The 21,591-nt window shown below is 43.7% G+C and overlaps 1 protein-coding gene across 4 annotated transcripts in view; it reads right to left on the bottom strand.

Moving 5' to 3' along the window:
* The window catches only part of LOC114452199 (zinc finger MIZ domain-containing protein 1-like), an 86,662-nt gene that overhangs the window by 13,880 nt on the left and 51,191 nt on the right, over positions 1 to 21,591 (bottom strand). For 3 of the 4 annotated variants that reach the window (XM_028431378.1, XM_028431380.1, XM_028431379.1), the window contains 3 exons: positions 16,276 to 16,395; positions 12,338 to 12,451; positions 9,349 to 9,454 (listed from right to left, as the gene is read on the bottom strand). In XM_028431378.1, coding sequence (XP_028287179.1) covers positions 9,349 to 9,454; positions 12,338 to 12,451; positions 16,276 to 16,344 — 289 coding nt within the window. In that variant the 5' untranslated portion in view covers positions 16,345 to 16,395. Of the gene's footprint in view, positions 1 to 4,021; positions 4,084 to 9,348; positions 9,455 to 12,337; positions 12,452 to 16,275; positions 16,396 to 21,591 lie in introns of those variants that run through there. The other variant, XM_028431381.1, reaches the window with a different exon arrangement.

Genomic DNA, 21,591 nt, shown 5'->3' with positions numbered 1-21,591 from the left:
AAATCCTTTTGAATATATTCAAAATAAAACCGAACCAAAACTTGAAAAGATGATTTAAAAAAAAAAAAAATACAAATCTGAATGACCCTGACACCTGATCAACCTGCACCAACACAGTGTATTTTTCAACCATACACTTCTCCAGTCAGATTATCACACAAGCAGACCTGCAAGAGAAGCAGCTTACAGGAGCCAGACTGTTTCCCCCGAGCAACAGGCTGCTATTAACGAAGGCCCAGCCTTAAGCCCTTGTCTACAATGATACTAATTAGGCACGGAGCAGATGTGCCCGGAGTAGTGCCCACCTCAGGGTGCTGGGCAGGGCTGACGAGTGTCACGGCTGCATGCGCCGGTGGCTGATTCACCTGTGACCTTTTCACAGTGGGCCTGGGGTCAAAGCCTCTTTTAGAAATACAGCAGAAACAGACACCGGAGGAACCTGGGTCTGGCCCTGGCACCCCCTCCAGGCTCATTAGAGACATCCGTATGTGCAAGAGCTCAGGATTTGAATAAAATCAGTCCCCGAGTGATAAACAACTTGGGCCAAATGAAAACAATAAGAATAATAAGAATAAGAATAAGAATAAGAATAAAAAAACTCAGATCGGATCCAAGAGGAGGTTATTAATACTTTTTAGGCTTTGCATGCACACTTTTCACTATATAAGACTATATAAGACACATTCTGAATTTGATATGGGGTTAAATAAACTGCATAATAATTGACATGAACTCTTACCAACTCTATATTCATGAAACCAAGCAGACAAAAACAAGCCAAGAGGAGTAAGAGATAACATGATGGGTTAGATGAGGAGCTGAGAAAAGCAGTAAAACAACATGTGTGGCATGCAACAGCAGCCATGAAGGTATTTTACATCAAAAAAACAAAATAAAATAAAATAAATAAATCAAGCACATGTGACGTCGACACAGCATGTCTACACAGTCCTGAGTGAGTGAGGGAGGGGGAGCATAATGTGAGGACTGTGGTGATGATGGTTTGGTTGGATTTAGCCAGCGTGTATGATTTTCCTGTGCAGCACTTGAACACACAGCGAGTACCTGAGTCAGACTGACACCTCCTGCAGCAGCTGGTTTCTGTAGGGTTCAAATTTGGACATTTTACTGGACATTTCTAAAGATATTCAGTAATGAATCAAAGTGCTACGAAGAAGACGAGAGAACATGCTATATTCGAAATAAGATGTGTGTCACTGACATCCTGCCTTATGCTTCCTGCCATAAACACAAGCGTACTCACTTTTGCTGAAACTGTGACTTCATTGAATAAGTAGCTCTTTATCAGAGCAACTACTGAGGTTAAATCAGATGTGTATATGTGTAGGTTTCAGCAGTCATTCCTTAGGGGTATATAGAGGAGTGTTTAGGTGAAGGCAAAGATGTAAAAAAGACAGATTAATTCAGTCTAATAACATGATTGATACAGTGTCAGAAGCACAAGCTTCTTTTCCAAATATCATCGGTAGCAACCTCCTTCCAGTGAAGTGCTCTCCTCAGCATTCTGGTCCACAGCTGATGCTATGACTACATCACACCTGGAACTGATCACAATTTAAAATCAAATAACTTACTAATGTTGGCTTTTGATTTTTTTTTCTAGGGAAAAGAAGGAGAACATCTTTGACAACATATGAGCTACAAACACTCACAATAAAAGGAAACAGAAGTATGCTCACACAGCACGATCGGTATAGAAAATGTTTCCAAGGGGACAGAAAAAAGTGATGCACCATCAATCAGGAAGAATCAATTACCGGTAAACAAAATAACAGTTCCTACTCAGTCTAAGTTCCATAGACATGTAGCACACTTCACTGACTTCATAAAAAGTCATACATACTAAACAACTTCCTGGGGTGCCCAGGAAACATTTCTATTGTTGTTTGAAGTATTTGTGTCATGTTTCTGCGTCTTATGTGAAATAATGTTTTTTAATATTTAATTTTAATAATTTAATATTATTATTAATTAATCCCCTCAATCCTATACTTTTTTTTTCAAACAGGGCTCTTCGTTTTTTCATTTTTCCAATAAACAGCAGTGAATTCTCTTTCCCTTATTGTCTTTATTTTAACACCTTTTTGGGTAATCGAATAAACCAATCTGATAACTTCTGATTGAATCAATCACAATATAACAATAAGTGTAAACAAACTGTACCCTGTAATTACTAAGAGTTGATGCTCTCTCATTAAAGGAACACAAAAGTGTCTGCACACTCTGCAGGTATACAGATGGCATCAGCCTCCAGCGTGCTCCTGCATGCTCCTATTTTAATTTGGGACTTTACAGACTTCACTTAAAGAAAAAAGGTCAGCACAATTTCACAACATGGTGGGGGGAAAAAACACGTTCATCACAGCGAACAACAGACTCATTGACGCTAACAAAACATCAGTAATGAATGGTTGGAACTGTGGAGTGCTGCACAGCTAGCCAGACAAATCTTTACCAACACCGCCTGTTGCAAAACCTCTTTTGTCTTTGCATGTTGGGAACTGTCCCACAGCCACATTCTGGGGGGAAAATTATTTGAATAATTGGCCAAACGAGGACTTTACAGTACAGCTAAGATGTCTTAGTGGAGAGCAATCAAACACTCCTAATGAGGTTTAACAGCTAATAGAAACAGGTGGTTATTAGCATGTCATTGCACTTTTAAAACCGAGACCTGTTGCTCCTGTTTGAAACATTTAAACTATGTGTCTAAAAGCAGAGAATTCCATCATGTGAGGGGAAAATCTCTGCAGTGAGCCTGGCTGGTTTCTCCGTGTGGCACTGATGGGGGAGTGGGTGTGATAAACTGCCAAGAGTCTCATGGAAAAACGCTGCCTCAAGTAGGTCAAAGCAACTCAGAGAGATAATCAAGGCCATTTTGACCCCTTCTGTGTGAGCTGTAAGTGGGTCAAATGCAGCAGTCAGCTGTTGCAACTCTATCACGCCGGGCGCTGCGAGGCACTCGTCATACTGTCAAACCCCATTCCGTTAGTTTAAGACATGGCAGGGTGCCTGCCTGCACCCACCAATGCTGGAATCAACCCTCTATCTGCACCCCAAGGGGGGAAATATAAGGAGTTCCTCTCAGCAGCAGCAGAAGCAGATCCACCTTCCCTCTTGTCACTGAATACACCCCCCGCAAACACAACACTCTTTATCTGTTGTCTCCTCCTTTTGACAGCTCACAGCTTTGCAGCCAAAGACTCCTCCTCAGTGTCTAAAATGCCACCCGCATTTCAACCAGCAATGTCCCTGCTCATTTCTCACTCTTCACTAAACAGAATAAAAAGGGGAACTCATGTGTCTAGAAACACTTCTGAGCACAAATCTGCAACAGCAGAACAAAGGCGATACAGGGCAGCCTTAATCTCTGCACTACTGAAGCCAGCAGCTATTTTAAAGCTCTTCCTATGTCTCTCTCCATCCCTCCCACCTTTCTCTCTTCTCTATAACACCCCCCCCCCCCACGCGACCCAACCTCCCCCCGCTGCCTCCCTCTTCCCTCTCGTTTCCCTCGGTGTCTCAGGGCAGCAGCTTCTCTACTGTTTTCCTCTCCTCTCTCTGCGTGTCCAGTGACTGACTGCACAATACACATCAATTATTCATGGCTGCTCTCTCCGTTTTGCAGGCAAAACCAATCACAGATGGAGTCATTGCTAATGGGCTCCTGCTGTACTTGCCACCGGCTTCTTTGCACTCAAGCAACACATACCCCAGAGACAATGAGAAGAAGAGAAACAGGGATAAGCTGTTAAAAAAAAAACTTCATACAGAACTAACAGCCATGAAGAAGAAGAGGAGATTTGTGGTCAGAGAAGAAAAAGACAGGTATCATCGTCACAAATTATTCACCAAAACTAAAAGCCAGCTTCTGCAGCAAGAAAGGGTTAAAGAGAGGGGGGAGAGAAAGAGTGAGGAGGGGGGGGGGGGAGACCGAGAGGGGAGGGGTTGGGAGGACAGGCAGAGAGGGAGAGAGAGAACCAAATGCTTATCTCCTCACCTCGGATGTATGCAGCTGTTATTGATGTATCTTCTTTTTCTGTCTAGTGATCCATTGCTTGCTCTCCCAATACACACATCACACAGAAGCAGCCACAGCCACTTCGCCAGAAGGGAGAGAGGGAGGGGAGGGGAGGGGAGGGGAGGAGAGGAGGGAAAAAAGCAGGCAGCTCACATTTCAAACTTGCAAAGGGGGGTGGTGCTTAATGTGCTAGACAGCCTGTATCTTGGCCTGGGTCCAGAGCAATGAGTAAAAGAAGCCTCAATCAATTCATTTAAAATGCCACAATGGGAGGCATGCATGACGAAAAGTGGTGACGGGGATCGTTCAGGTGGGCAATTTAAGCACCCCGAAATTTTGTCTTTGTATACTTAATCCATCACACTAGCCATTGTAATTAAGGGACATGGAGGAGGAGGAGGAGGAGGGAGAAGTGGAGGAGGAGGCTTGGTTGCTGTGGCTTCCTGATGGGTTGGTATCAGAGAGGGAGGGGCCAATTAGAGCACATTTGTCTTTCGGCACACATGAGCCCCGGTAAGCTTTTAGATAAATAATTACACAGCTATAAAACATGTAAAGTTGTGTGCAGAAACGCAACCTAAGGCGGTCAGGAGCAAAAACTCACCGGCAGCAAGTCAATTCAGGTGTCAAATTAGTGTAAGTGATGTGTGGTTAAAATACAATAATAAGTGTGTAAATCAGTTTTAATACGCAAACAGATTTGCACAGAGCCATAAGGAGGAGCTGAAGATGCTGCCACAGACATAACAACTGCAACAACTACAAGGGAGGAAGGAGCTCAGCAGCTCTTATCTCTGCTCTTTCCTGTCTGTATTTGGTCTCCTGGTATTTACTATCAGCCGAATGCACAGCGGGTGACTTACAGCCCTGCATGTTAGAACATCAGTCATGGTTACCTGGAGGAATTTACGTCATACTGGATTGATTTATAGTTTCTCTTAGAGAATTAGGTGCACATATTTAGACATACAACATCTTAAAAAACATGCTGACACTACATAAAAATCTAAATCATCTTCAAAAATGTAGAATATTAATGAATAAATACTAAATTCTGAGACAGTAACAAGAAGTGAATGCATCATGAATCCAGCACAGATCTTACTAATTCTTGTATATAAGGTGGAACTCCATTAGAATATTATATATTTGATGAACTTGATTTGCTGTAGAAAGTCTGTTTTCTATGTGTTATTCTTAGTTTAGAAGCTAAACTATATGTTGAAATGCAGCAAGTGAAGAGGCAGAGAAAAAAACATTTTTTTTCTGGGTGGAGAAATTACAGCCCTGTAGGCCTCTCTCTCTCTCTCTCTCTCTCTCTCTGTGTGTGTATGTTAACTCTGTATTGTGTGTAGAAATTTCCTGCAGTTCACTGACAACATATGTAACCTCTGTGTCTACTAAGCACCACTTCACTGGAAGCTGCTGTATGATCAGCACTTGAAATGACAGCTTGGAGAATATTTACATTATATTTGCACTCTAGCGTACGAAAGAATTCAACCACTTCTGTAATCTTGACCTTAGAGGTCTGCCTTTTTTTTATAGAAGAGATTGTGTAATGACCCTGCATGGAAATGGTTTCTTTTAAAATGGTGGCAGGATTGCAAATTGCTAACAAACCCTTCTTTACCCTTTCCTTTCTAATGCTACAAATGGCTGTTGTGGGCATTTGGGCTCATTTGTGTGACTCTGTTATTACACCACCAATACACTCAACTTATTGGTGTTTACATTGTATTCTTCAGACTATGGTAACTGAAACTGAGCAGATCATGCTGGAGTGGGAGCCGATGAATAATGAACAACACTTACTTTTACTGAATTTGCAAGGCAGAAAAGATGAGGTGTAGAAGCTAATATGTGGTTGATGATTCTAATGCTTGGAATGTGCTGTTATCACCATGGTAGCTAAAAATGGCTAATCTAAAATGTGTTTAATGTTATTATGAATATGCATGTTTTTACCACCTAAACCTTAGCTTAGTAGCTTTGAGTGTCTGCTGCAGGGTTAGTGCCAGCAATCAACCATCCAATCTAATGTGGACAATTGCAACTGCATGTGTCCAGTCATCAGGTGATGTCAGCCATGTGTCCATATGTTCCATTCTGTCCATCCAGGATAAACAGAAATGTGATGCTGCCCATCAGTGTTTTATTTATCCATTGAGTAAATCTGTCAAAAAGTGTTGATAGCTCTTCTAGCATTGTGTGGTATGAGGTGGCCCCTCTGCCTGGTCTTTATCTACAGTAACACACCAGCAGTAACCACCTTTCACACCAGCTTCTTCATGCTTGAACTCAATAGAAAACAAAAAAAAACACCTTTGACGCCCCCACCTTAAAAAAACAAACACCTCCAGTTCACACCAACTAAACAAGACCAAACAAAAGAACAAAAAAACCCATTCACTTTGATATTTTTATCACACTGACACTGTTAGCTACAAACCACAATGTCTCCTGATCACACAAGACGGGTGTATGGCGACAAACCCAGCCTGACAAGAGCAAGAGACGAAGGCCGATTAATTATGTGCTGAAAGGCCGGTTTACCAGGCAGTTTGTTACACAAGAGAAAGAGTGGCTGGAGGAGCTGAAAAACTTCTCCCTCTCATGAGTTGGTGCCTCCTTTCACTCCCTTAGAGTTGAAGAATTCCAAGAGCTTGCTGAAGCGCAAATGATTGGGAATGTGCCACTCTGACCCTCTTGCGGGGAAAAAACGTGATTAAGCGTTTTGTTGAACCAGAGTGAACCACTGCGGCTGTACAGGAGGGGTGTGACACTGATGAAACAGGCCTAACAGGGCTTCTAATGTGCCCTGTGATGGACAGAGAGAGAAAGAGAAGAGGCCCTGATGAGTTTATCCACACCGAGCGAGTGATCTCCCTGCTTTGAAGTCACCACAGCTCCACGTGTACAGCTTTGCCCCGTGGTAAAACAGTCCGAGTAATCACAGATTAATAGAGCAGGCTAATCCCATTCACAAAGAGGTCACTACTAGCAGACAGATGCCCCTCCCCCCAGCTCTACAGCACTGTGGGCCACTTACAAAAAAGGCAGAAGGACTACAACCACCCTGAGTACATCTATTGAAGAGATCAGTACCTGTGTGTCTTCAACAAACATTATCTAAACTGCTCACTGTTTTACTCTACATATGCTAACTGATAAACCCAATAGGAGGTGATAATGAAGTGTCATATAGGTGTAAGGATACATCTTTGCTGGTCTATTTTCTTTTCAGTTTTGCCCATCTAAGCTTCTTCTAACATGGAAAAAAAGTGAGTAAATTGTTTGAGGCATTTCGTGATTAATCAGTTTGTCAAAGCTACAACCTATTTCTGCTGTAAGCCAACTGTGAACATTGATTTCCTCCTGCTGAAATCAGCCCTGCCCTCGCCTCAGCTCAATTTTCGACCATGTTCAGGACAAGAATTTAGATGACATAACAGAAACCTAACTGCATCTAGAGCCAAGACGGCTGGTTAAAATGGGATGCCAAATCTGATTTACTTATTAGCCCTCGTCCACTGACCTGATGTCTTCTGCGGCAGACAGCCCAGCCCGTAACCACCAACTTATCACCCCATACTTTTTCTCAGAGCTGAGTAAAAAACGCATGATGTGACTGACAGAGCAGGCAGCAGAAATTCAGTTCCTTGCTTTGAAAACTCTCAGGGTTTGGCCCACACAAGTCCCTTTGTTAGCAGAGATAAGGAACAAACACAGAATGGTACAGTTTGTCTTTATCCAGAACAATAAAAAAACTCGTTATGCAACAAATGGTAGACTGTCATATGTTCATGACAAAGCAGAGAAGCAGCTCGCACAAATACAACAAAGGACAAACACTCAGTTAACCCCACACACCCACCTACAGCTCTGAAATACCATGCTTTCAATAAAAAAATTAAAAAGCTAAGATAATACCATTCATTGCTGTAAAAATAGAAAATAACAGATGGTCCTTGAATGCAACATGTGTTATATACGGTTTAGGTATTTCAACAAAATTTACTCCACACGTCTCAGCTAAAAACAGTGTGAACTAAAAGTTCTGTCTGTTCAGTACCATGATATGTGACAAGCAGCAGAGGATAGAGAGAGAGAGAGAGAGAGAGAGGGTTAAACTCTTTATATCTTTTCAGATTTTTTGAAAAGTCTCCTCTCATCTGTGTTTGCTGTTGGATGGCTGACCTGCTGCCGCCATCCTGGCCCCTGTCATATGACTCACTCCCTTTCTCTGTCGCTCAGCAACGGCCCTAGCTGGAAGTCATGGAGCAGGTCCTGCCTCTGGGGCCCCTGTGGGAGTGTCCTTTAAGAGCCATCTCCCACAAAAAGCTTTTTTTTTTCTTCCTCCACTTTAACAGCCTCCTCAAATGACTTGGCCCCCCTCTCGGAAGGAGGATTCTCTCTCTCTCTCTCTCTCTCTTACAGGCCTGGCCCCTCCAAATATTTGTACATTTACAGGTACATAATTGTCCATGAAATATACTTTGGGATGCTGCCTAGACTGAAGCACTTGTAGCTTTCCAAACGACGACTACTGTTGCAGGAAATTATTCAGACAGAGAATCAATTGGCAATCCTATCTAAATCTGTAAAGTAGGCCCTGAGATTTGATTTGGAATTAAGTAGAATTAGAACATTTGGCAGTGCGAGTTAATCGAAGGCGGAAAATAAGTCCACACCCACCGACATAACAGTGACTTTGTTCCATCTGAATCCCCACATAACCGTATATATGAACTAAATCAAAAAAGGGCAAACACAAGTCAAAACCTAAGAAGTCTCAGAGGAGTGGCTGAGCGCACAGAAGCAACAGCACAACCCCACTTGTTCTCATAACTGAAGACAGGTGGAAAGCACAAATCACAAAGTGTAAAGAAGCACCAAATATTTCTGTTATCCTGCGAGCTGCTGACAGCCTACACAACACTTAACAGTCTACATCTGTCTGATAATCCATCACTGCCACGATGATGGAGCTGTATTAAAACTCATCATCACTAGAACAGTAAGATGTTTTTTTGTGTCCCTGTGTGACAAATGGAATATTCCACTGTACACACTTCATCTGAAACCAAAGAGAAGAAAACAAATGGAGCAGGATTATAGTTGAAAAAAAACAGAAAAATGGATTTTGGTGTTTTTGTTGAAACCCCACCAAAAAACTTGTCGAGAACAGTCTAGTGGCGATGGGTGAGTATTGGGGAAAAGCTGCCAAGAATGCAGATATAAACTTTGAGCAACAGCATGGCCAGATGGCTTGCGACGGTGGCTGAGAAAACTCTTGGTCTTACCTGCTGATTTTGGAGTGAACTTGTCCCTGTTGGCAGCGCACACGGCCAGGAGCCGGTAGCCCAGGTCCAAGTCGAAGCCCTGCTGTGCCGCTACACGGCTGACCACCTGAAAACAACGACAGCATGCAGAACTGAGTCAGAATGCCGTCAGATATGCAACTACACCGGTGTTTGGATCTGCTTACGTCAATTTTCGAATAAGAACAGAGGCTGTTCAATGACAAAACAAACCAAAAATACTGTATGCGTGATGTCATTTTTTGATAAACAGACAAATATCTAGAGCCACACTGATTTTTGGATTGTACCCTTCTAAACCATAGAGTGTGAATAAACATGGAGGACATGACAGCTCCCCAAAAGTATGGCCAAAGAAATCTCAATTTTCAACCTATACTGGCAGCAATATAGGTCATAAACCCTGCCTCCTCCATGTTACCAGAAGGGACGCAGCATCAAATAAAAACTGAACGTACTCTTCAAATAAATTTTTCCCAGAGACATTTTATACATTCTTATTTTATGAGTTACTGTCAGCAGCCAATGGAGCAGCCGAGCAGCACGTAAGTGCACTCGATGTGGAAGTAGGTGGGTGTTTGTGTGGACCTTTACTACACAGATTCTGGTCCCATGTTGGTGTCTTCTTCAAGCATGGCAGAGTCCATAAGCAAGACATTATGGCTGGGGCTGAGGCAGGACCTTATTGTCTTTATGTATGCTTGGCTATGCTCCAAACAGATTGCAGATTTGCTGTCCCTTTTGTTTCTGAACTTCACTTGGATCAGTTGAACTTAAAAGATAAACTCTTTACAGCTTTATTAGTTCCATATGAGCTGGCGGACAGCAAGATGAGGAGAGAACGTGGCCTCCAGTGCAGCGATGCCCACTGAGAGGAAACATTAAGAGAAACTTCAACATGCCAAAAGAGGCAATGTAAATCACCCTTATGTCCGCACACATTGCTTTGATTTACCATCGCCATTATCAGCTCAAAGAGAGCCGCTCAAATCATTTGGACCTTCAGGACATACTCGGGGCTGCATGGACCAACAGGCCCCACTAGACGCAGATTGTTGCCTGGCTTTTTCATAGCGGCAATCCTGCTGTCACACTCCAAACTTCAAGACGAGCCCCGAGGTAGTACAGCTGAACACTGCTGCCTGCACCATATCATTATGTTCCGTAAGTATAGTCTGGACGTGACACCAAAACACAGTATGTATATCTGGCCTTTATTTATAGGAATTGCCCATTAAGAAGAAGAAATATGGGCACATGCTGCCTAATTAGAATCTAAACTTGTGAGGGACATTTTGCTAAATGGTAATTTTAGTGTAAGAAGTTACAGAAAGTAGTTCTAATTTCAGGACTTTAATTGTACACAGTGAGTGGAGACGTGGTGGATTGTCTACCATGAGGAAAACACATGTGCCTTGCATCTTATGCATTAGACAAATCCAATCATCTTAGTTTACCAGCATGTAGTTTGCATAAAGTATAAGAAGCATTTATAGGAACAGCTTGCTAATTAGCCTTTTTAGCCCTTATTGTTGTCTTTTGTTTACCTTTGTTTGTTTACAGTTTAAGCTGAAAGAAAACAAAAATCAGTCTGTTGCTTTAATTTATTATTTATTAAAACATTTTCTCTTCTTCTTTGCCTATTACTGTTCTGAATATCTTGTTTAAAAAATCACCTTGACATAAGTGTAAAAATTAAATTTAACTTGCTTAAAGTTTTATTTTGATCCGTGCCTTTTCTTGTGCTCTGTTGTTTAATGAAGCATTTTTTGTCTCGTTTTTTTAAACAGATACCATTTGCAATCATTTGATTTTTAATTTCAATCAATATTTTACAGTTTGTAGTGTTTTTCCCCCTGTGTTCTATCACTGCGTGCCGAGGCACAGACATGCAGGCAGCAGTCTGAAGTGTTTACCATTACAGTCTGAGCCCGAGTAATTTGACAATCACATCAGATTCTCTGTGCTCACTCTCAGTAAGGTTCACACTCAGGTCTATACAACCCATAAACTAAAAGGAAAAGCCTGGAGATTTTCACGGCTGGAAACAAATTGAATTGGCGAAATGGAGGAAAAGGCACCTGCTGCTGCACATTAAAGCAGCAACACAAACAATCACTTGAATGGAGAGATGTGTCACAGCAGTTTCACTGCAGCACTCGGGCACAAATCTCTCAGGTTTCTTCACCTGGTGCAGCCTTGCTAGCCGCTCGCTCGACAGGGAAACAAATGAAAACTAACAGGAGCTATATGTGTCTCTTATCTAATGCTGGAGGCAGTATGTTAAAGTGCAGCATGGCCCAAGGTGACAGGTGAGTGACGCACACGCAGTCCGTCCATTGTTCTTCTGACTGGCTCTTCTTTCTCTTGCCTCATAACGTGCAAACAAGACACAGTACAGATCCTTCTCTGAGGAAGTCTCCTGTCTGCATTTAGTGTTTCCACTGAAATGTTAATAAGTGTCAGTGGGTCTTCTGTCCAGTATGAAAGAATCTTCAGCCTAAATTTGGTTAAATGTAGTCAAAAGTATGTCAAAATCTTTTCTTTGTTTACAGTCACTAACTTTTTTTTTTCCAGTCTTAATGCCTTGGGATACATATTCAATTAATCAGAAGCCCCTAGGCATTAAGTATGGGAATGAATGCCTTTGAAAACACATTTTCTTATGAGCACTGATTGCTTTGTGGTTTGAGGACTTTAGATTGCACTCATATTTTTTCAGTGTGAGCCACAGCGCAGGCTGGAGTAAGTGAAGTCACTGAAAGGTGGCTGAGTCTGAAGCGGAACGCTTTTTATTTTTCTGTGACCTCAGTGAAGATCAGGCAGCTAAACATTAGTTCCCATGCATCCCTGGGGGACTTGTGGAAAAAAGCCGACGCATCAGTTGTTTTAGCAGGTCTTTTTCCCCCCGTCCTTGAACTTCTGAGCGTGGAGGGTGGGCAGTTGGGAGGGTTCATGTGTGGCATCTTACCGTAAGACATCCCATCAGGCTTTGCTCGAAGGGGCGCTGGAAGGCTCGGGGGTCACCGCACCAGTCCAGCAGCTCAGTTGCTGCTGTTTGGAAATTTGCTGGATTTTGTAAGTGCTGTAGAAGAAAAAAAAAGGCAATATTAAGACGACAACAAAATACATTTATAAAAAACAATTTTCCAAACTAGGAAATTGTGCAAAAATACATTACAAATATTTCTGTTATATATGTGCTTATTTTTATTGACACTTTTAAACAGGTTTCCTAAAACCTCCCCACACTAATTATGTTATGGAGTTTAACGCTCTGGGCTGAGGAGGTATGTCCCAATTACAATCATGCATACTCCTCAGTTTTCTGTAGCACCTTGTCTCCACCGAGTGCAATAAATCTCCCTGTATGGCTGCATAAATAGACGAGGAAGCCCTTATTTCACCAGCCAGCCCTGGGCTGTGCTGTGACTTTATCTGACAACAGGCTCCTTGACCTACAGGCACCCCTTTATAGCATTCATTCCCCTGCTGGAGCCAGCAGCCCGCTCACTAACCCCGCTGTCTGTCTTGCAGAGGAAACTGAAAAATGGACCTCTCGGAGCCTCCACAACAGACTCACTGTTGGTCATCTCTGCACTGAAAGATTTCAAACCTCAATACAAATCACTTTATACACAGAAGAGCAGACACACCACCTCCACTCTGCAGTAATCTGTTGCCTTTGGTAGAGATTATGCACACAAGCCTTTGTACCGCACTTGTACAAAAACAGGAACAAATGGACTCCCACTCCATGGCATCAAAGGTAAATAGAGTGGTTTGTCAGCTTAAAGTGAATGGCTGCCTTCTTAATACGTCTGTGTGCTTTGATTTCACTGTCAGAGAGAAGAAGAAGAGGAGGCGACAGCAGTACAGTCAGTGCTTTTTTCTTGCTCGCTCTTTAGGGGGCAGCAGAGGTCAGGATTTGATAAGGCTGCTTTCATATCAATTTAAAAAGCTACCGTTTGACAAGGAGTAGATGAAACTAGTCTTGTTTATTTTACACTCTGTCCGAGGCTGTTTCCTCACATGCCTGATACGTCTTTGTTAGGGGAGTCTGGAGCAGAGACGCAGCAGGGTTTCAGAGCATGTAAATTCTGCTGTTGGATAAAGTCTCCTGGAGAAACACACATCTACAGATGCTAAATTTAGATGAGTCTGGAAGCTAGACAACACATGCAATCAAAGCACCAAGGATGGAAAAGGGGAGGGAGATAGAATATGTAGAAGGGAGGAGAAAAAAAGAGCACACCACCAGCAGCAGCACCACTTGGGCTTGAAGTGATTACTGTTCTTTGCACTCAGAACAATTGGTCCCACCAGTGTGGCTGTCACACGGAGTGCTTGGCACTGCCACGCCACAGATGTTCCCCTTTCTCTGGCCAAAACCCACCAATCAAATCTAAACTAGTGGCCAAGAGACCCTCACACCCCCCCTACCCTCATCCTCCTGGGCGACAATGATCCTCCAACATTTACACTGCAGTTAAAGCTCAGCCCAGTTCAAGGGAAACAAAGACGGACAGGACTAACGGCGCTCTGAGAACACTGCTTACTTCAGATACAATCATCCTCTTGTAGTCACATCTGGAAATGACTTGATCTGCACATCTGCAGCTAAACCTGATGTGACAGAACACGCGATCTGGCAGAGACACTCTTTCCATTCAAAATCGCAGCTTTCAGCTTGCTGCTGTTGTTCTACATTCATTGACGCCCCAGAGCACTGAAAACATATTAATGGAGACAATTAACCCTGGAAAGAACACAGTGGCAGACAAAAACAGCTGCACAGTCAGTGCAGAGAGAGCTTCTCCTGCAGTTTATCTTGAAATATTGACGCCCGAGAGTTTGAGGAAGGGCTCCTGTGGCGAGAGGACAGTTCATAGTTTCCGCCAAACCCCTGTATGTATCACTGAGAGGAGAATCTGACAGCAAACCGGCTTCCCTGCCGTGAGAGGAAAATACTGTCTCTGAAACAGATACCAGCAGTATCAGGCAACCCATCTTCCCCAAAGTGTTCACAACGGTGCAATTCTGGTATACAAGAGGAAAACTAACTGTCACTGAGAAACTATGTGCTGCAGTGGAATCAGATAACTGTTTTTATATATCACTTTTTAAGCATCCGCTTGTGTTTGGAGGTTAAACAAGTGACTTTTTAAAAGTTACGCTCTTTTGCTTCACCTTCAGATTCCAGACTCTAATGTGACATCTTCATATTTTTCTCTCTGAATAAACACCAAAATAATTTAAGATTTAAAACACAGAAAGAGAATAGAAATAGAGCTTTATATGCTATATTCAATATCAGGGTTTAGAGGGGTCAATGTGCAAGAATATAATACAAAAAGTCAACAATAACAATCATATTCCTCAAGTGTCATTTAAACAGTCATTTGAAAATTACCACCGTAATGATTTTCTGATTTAACTTTGAACTGCTTGATTCAATCAGGTTGACGGATTCCAATTTCCTCTACTTTATCATCACGCTCAGCAGTAATTTATCATTTGAGCAACGAAATCAATTTGTTCCCCTGTCCGCTACACTGGCTGGGAGTATTCAGACAGACATGTCACATCTCCCAGAAAACAACAACACAATGGAGGAGGCTTCATTTATATTCCCGCTTCACGTCCGCACTGCCTCGGAGATGCCAAATTTCAGCATGTGCACACTTTCAATTAAAGCAAACAGCTGGATTGGTTTACAATATTTCCTTAATTATTTTAATAGCTTGGATATTGGACAATGGGGAGCAGGGGGAGAAGATAGTGAGTTAATTGTTCTGATCTCCCCTGATGATCATCTTTGTGCACGGGGAGGAGAATAGACGGTCGGCTGAATGGGCTCACTGCTAGTCTAATTGGCAGGACATAAATGGTATTTATTATGCGGGCCTTCCAAACCCTGATTGTCTGCTGCACAAAGCTGCCTCTATTAGCAGGGTGCTGGCTCTTACTGGTCGGTTAGAAATGACCCCGCGCTTAACCATTTATTAGATGGACTGGAGGCCTCCTTGTACGCCATGGATCTCTCTAATTGGCATGTTTACCCATGTGCTGCTTCCCCAGGCGCTAACATTGGGATGTATTTGTTTAAATTTTTGCCTAGTGGGGTTAATACATTTAACCCCACAACATTTGGATTGTTTTAACTATTGTTAAATGATGAACTTTTCAGAATAATCCATCAGGACATTAATAGAAGCCATTCTCACCTTCCTGACAACTAGAGGAGCATATATTGAATTATTTAACACCCTGCTGTGAGGACTGAAGGCTGGAAATGTTTACCTCTCTCTACCTTATTTCTTAAGAACATCAGGCCGTCTCTCCTTTCTTAGCTGCCATTTGATTACATGCTCCATACATTGTTTCAAAGGCTTCCCGATGCATGTTTTTTCAACGTCAGAAACAAGACGCACTGTCAGTTAAAGAGTGCAGATCAAAGGGAAAGCCCCCGTAGCCCTTGGGGTGGGGTGGGGGGGGATTACGCAAGTATGTCTGTTCAATTCTGCCAGAGATTCATCCTGCAGTAAACGGCGGCAAGGGGAGAACAAAAGGAGTCAGAAGAACAGTAGTGAAGGGAGAAAGGGTGACGATGGGGGAGGGAAGGAGGGGAGGGAGCCTCTGCTCTTTGACCCCAGTCAGTAACCTGAGTCACACCACAGTCCTGATAGTAGGGGTTGAACAGATTAGTCGGTTTACTGTGAGCAAACAGGAAGACCAAGCAGCATATATGTTTAATGTACACATCAAAAAATTCCTTTTTTCCTTTTTCTTTTTTTTTTTTAAAGGAAAGTCCTGTTGCTTCCTGTAAACCAATTCTGGAGAAAAGTCACAGGTTGTTATAAATCCAAAATCTCCCATGATGCAACATGATATTTAACACGACCTCACCTGTTTGATACACTGCAGACGGTCATTGGTCTGCTGTATGTGTCTGTCCATCGACGGAATCGAGTTCATGTTGATTGTCTCTCTTTGGCCTCTACCTGCCAGCCATTAAACTGGAGAGCTCTGCAACAGAAACACAGACAAGTGTTAAGGCTCACCTCTTAAAAAGAATGCTGCCGATCCCATCACTTGCAGAATATTGCTGTTTTAGTGTACACACACACACACCAAACACACACGCACACAGTGTCCTGTGAGCTGAGCAGGGAGATATTGATTTGGCAGGTGACAAACACCTCAGAGAGCCCACAGGATGACATTCCCCTCTGCTCCCGTGACACTTTTAACAAGCCCTGGCGGTTGCCCCGAACGCCTCTGAACACTTTTTAGAGAGAACACACCGGACTCAGACAGGATGTCTGACCATGTTTAAAGCACCTTGGGGTAAAAATGAAGAGAGGTGGAGACACACATACACAAGCCATCACACACTGCGAGCTTGTCAGCATTACTTCACTATTCCATCCTAGTCTGTGAGAACATTAACCCGGCATGTGCTTCACTGTTTACATTACTTAACCATTATGTAATCTTTGGTTAACAATTATCTGCACCCTGGGCCCAGACATGCTCCACATTTCTTCTCCCTGTCCTGCTACATAAGAGCTCCTCTAACAAAATCCCTTACAGCGCACTATTGATTCTGGAGCAGCAGCTTATGGAAAACCTCTCCTCCTGCCTTTTTTTTCCCGAAGGAATAATTTTTCATGGAGGGCAAACAATGGGGCTGTGATCTGACATACTATGCAACATTATCACAAGTTGAAAAGTATTACAATCTGCATTTATCAGTTCAGCCTCTGGAGATCTGATTTAATGTTGGTGTCAAATAAATATACGGCTGTAACTCAAAGTGACCTGTAGCTTGAAGTTGAGGGAATTAGCAAACGCATATATGTAAACCCTCCATCTACATCCCTTTTTTTCCCTTGTCTTCTCTGCTACAGGGGCAGCTTGTCCTGTATACATCCACTTCCTCCCTCCCCATGCAATCTTTCTCCATTACCTTCACACGGTGAGAATTTTCACTGCACAAAATACCTGTGAGATGATGGAGGAAGAAGAAGAAGAAGAAGAGACAGAGGGAGGAGGCAGGCAGGCAGCATGCTGCACCACACTGATAATGCTCACTTAGGGGTCTCTGGCTGGATTTAATGGCAGGGCCGGTAATCTACTCCACTAGACAGCTAAAGAGCTTTTATGCTACCTATTGGAGCTGCTCATGCCTGTACTTGAGAGGAGAGAAGGGCGCATGAGTGCATTCCTCTCCATAAATTAGAAATCTCATAAATAGAAAAAAAGATGTCCTTTTTTGCTCATGTCAGATGGAGAGTTTGTTGACATTTCAGGGCTCAGATGTTTGAAAGCTAAATAATAATGGCCACTGCATCCACTCCATAGATCCTGAGTGTCACATAAAATGCTCTGTGCCATCTGATCTGATCCTTTTGCGAGAGCGTCCCTAGACCACCGTGCCGCTCCGCCACCAGCAGGTGTCTCCCTGGCCCTTCAAAGGCCTGGCTAGTGGCACAAAGAAGGCGGAGCGGTGTTGCTTTAAGCCTTTACAAGCTCTACAAATCCTCAGCTGCTGCTTCCTAACAGGGCCCACTCAGCCCGGCACTGCCTGTCTGACCTTGTGGTTATTGATGAGCGAGTCGACCTGCTCTCTCTCTCTGTCTCTCGCCCTTCCCTTGGCTCTTTTGATGTCATCCCTCTTACCTCCAACAGCGAGTTAAAAAGAGGGGAAAGAAAAGGTTGCACTGCCAACACAATAACCACATAAGCCACATATTTACATTTGTTTTCTTCCCAGGAAAATATGACAGTGCAGTGGAGTAATTTAATTTGCAGATATTCCCTTGCTCTAATTAAACACTACTCTTTTGTTATATCTTTGACGACTAACAAGCCAATTTAAAGATTAAACACGTGATGCTGTGCAGATATGACAACAGATGCAATTATGAGCCTGCCCCTATTTACATGCTCTTCTCTATCTTACAGATGTTATCATTTATTATTTTCTGTGCCCTGATTTAAAAAAAATCCAGCTTGATGCCTCTTAGTGTGTGAGAGAGGGAGAAAATCGGTGAGCTTAATTTACTGCAAATCGCACGGCAGGCGTTACACAACAAGTCGAGAGTAGTGGATTCCTGCACAACAAAAGACACAAGGAAGTGTGTGTGGGGGGGTTAGTGAATGAGGAGGGAGGAGGAGGGAGACAAGCTTTCCTTCACTATTCAAGGGGGAGCTAAAATATATGTATTGAGTGGGAGCTGTAATAAAACGAAACGGGTGAGGAGATGCAGGCTGGGAACAAATATGAAAGGCAGTGGAGTATGGCGGCAAGGCGATGGAGCACCACCGGAGGATTGGATGAAATTATCTCTTTATAATCAGGGGGCTTCTGCATGGCTGCCTCCTCCATTGCCCAGTGACAGATGAGGCCTACCTCTTCAAATGGGCTTTTCACAGTGCTATCAGTCCACCTCTAGGGTAAAACAATGTTTTTCTTCCACTCTGTACCACTACTTTAAAAGCTTTGTTTCCACGTGGCACCCCGCTGAGAGCAGGATTGTCTGCTGTCAGGCAGGGTCCATGTTTGTCTCATTACGTGATCATGTTACATAAGTGTACCTTCAAAAGGCCCGCGGATTTAATTTGATGACAAAACTATGCCACGGCAGACACTGGAAGACGGTGATGCTAAACAATGTTGAATAGAGACATTAAGAGTAAGAGATGGGAGCTGTCACAATGACACAGTACAGAATCTAAACATTTAAAAAAAACCCTGACCCTGCACCTTCAAAGAGAGTTTTCAGGCAGTTAATGTAACGTAGACGGGTTGCTCTGCAGGATGAAAACAGTCTAAGGAGGAGAGGAGTAGACAATGATTAGCTTTATCCCACCATCACAGCAGAACAAATGGATCATGAACCCTCTCCGCTTTACACAGTCTCATAGCTGAGCTGTTGAGGCACGGGGAAGTGGTAAACAGATTTAATTTATTCATATAAATGGCTCGTGAACCAAAACAGTCAGGCTACTCTGCAGCTGGGCTCAGTGCCGTTAAAGGATATTTCCAGTTTATTACATTTCTTATTTCCATAGTTTTGGCCATTGGTCATGATAACATTGTGCTTGCCAAAGTCAATTTTAAGATCTGGAAAGCACGACAGGGCAAGAAATGAGACGTCAGACGTGCAGACAAGCCGACAATTGAGCAATATGATAAGAGAATATGTCGGAAATGTGGATAACAAGTACAAAGAGTGGCTGATAAGTTCATGGCCTAAGGTAGATGGAGATGAGTGTATGCTGTTCAGCTCTTGTAGCGACTGAGGGCATGGTGGCAACATCAGTGGAGGGTGCTCCTTCTTACAAAATGCTGGTCTCTATCACCACACTGGAGACCGTGGACATGAACCATGTAATCCTGACAGAATAAATCCTGTACATTGCCACATAGCTGGGTGTCCCCCAGAAAGGCGGCCTGACAACAGCTACACTGAGGTGATGGCCACTGTCCAGTAATGTGGATTTAAATTCATCCAACACCCACCCTGCTCACCTGATCTGGCATCTCAGATGACTTTTAAATGAAGAAGGAGCTCAATGCTCATCATTTTGCCAGTGACATCATCACTGCTGCGGACCAAGACGGTGCCTTCATGCCCTCCTCCATGTTTAAAATCATATCAATAGACATAAAGGTGGGGGAGCGCAAAGACAGAGAGCCATCCTGGCCACCATCCCAACCACATGCACACACAAACGCACACACACGGATCTTCTCACCTTCCCTTGAGTGCTGGACCGGCATCATGATACCATAACAACACCCTCAGTCACTCCTAATGTGCTTTACAACAACACTACAGGCAGGGTGTTACACCTCCGCAGAGCAGTGTGAAACACCCCCCTCAACCAACACACACACACACACACACACACACACCTCTAATCGAAAGCTAGTAAGCTAAGCACTGCTGACACTATTAAAACAGAACAAGGTGGCCTGAGTGGAGAAATCAGCATCACTCTGGCACCTTATGGGGACATGTCAAGACGCACTGCTCAAGGTGATCCTGTTGCTGTAAGTCCTCTATTGTAGGTGAATTAGGCAATAAAGGACTAATCTGCACCATCATTGACTAGGGCTCTGCTGTTTGCAGCACTTGTTTAAGGGTGATAAAGATGAGGGAGGAGGAGGAGGGAAGAAGGAGGAGGAGGGGGAGGAAGCATCTCTTCACCCTCATGATTTTAATGAGCTTTGATTCGGAGATATGTCTTGTTTTCTTCTGACTGTCGGCCGAGGCCGGCGTGAAAGCCCCACTTTAATTATCTCAACATTGTAGAGACGCCGTCACTGAGGGCGGGGGTGTTTAGTTTGGAGAGGGCACCTCTAGGACTCCAGGTGTCCGCCTGGTTCTCTGCCTGGTAAGTGGCCAGGCAGGCAGTGAGGACAAAGCCACGTTTGTTCGACGGAGGAAAAAAGCAGAGAGGATGGAAATGTGTACGAAAACGGTGCCGCTTCCATTGTTGCTTTACAGAATGTGCCATAATCCCCGGCAGGCTCCATCCAGAGCTGGCACGGAGGATAATATGAGCTGCCTCCTGCCTGTCCCACCTCCCTGCTCTACCTCCCCGCACCCCCCATTTCTCTGCTGCACACACATATGGACACACAGCCACTTGAGTGCACACACACTCTCACACCTCCCCACATGGCTCCTTAACAGGCTTGGGAATGGATTTCTTTTATTTAATGTGGTTTGGTCTGCAGCTCCAGAGGCAACCGTGAGTGAGGGCGGGCTCACAGTTGTGCCACTCACTCTCTCTTCACACACACACACAAACCAAGAGCCCTGCTGTGTTGGTCGCTGTTCACTGATCTCTCCCTCTTCCCCTCTGTCTTTCTCCATCTCCTATTCTCCCTCTCTAACTCACTCCACTCCCTCTCCCTCCCTCCTTCTTTGCCCTCTCACTTTTTTTTTTTTTTTTTAACGACAGCTCACATAAGCAAGCCTCCTGGATTCCTGCGGGAGCCCCACGTTCAGTACACAGAGATTGTTCAGCCATCAGGCACATCTGCAGCATGATTAGAAAAGCAAAGGGAGCATGGTGGTAGAAACCCCCTCCCAGCAGCAGAAGAAGAAAACAGAGGGCCGGGATCATAGAGGGGCCTAAGCAATATCTCCTCTCTAACCAAGTGTAACATTTCACCAAGTCTCGGAGGCCAAGCTCCTCCTGTGA

Source organism: Parambassis ranga, chromosome 19, assembly GCF_900634625.1.
Source record: "Parambassis ranga chromosome 19, fParRan2.1, whole genome shotgun sequence".
Lineage (NCBI taxonomy): Eukaryota > Metazoa > Chordata > Actinopteri > Ambassidae > Parambassis > Parambassis ranga.
The sequence above is the reverse complement of the archived record's forward strand: the minus strand, read 5'-3'. Positions and strand labels throughout refer to the sequence as shown.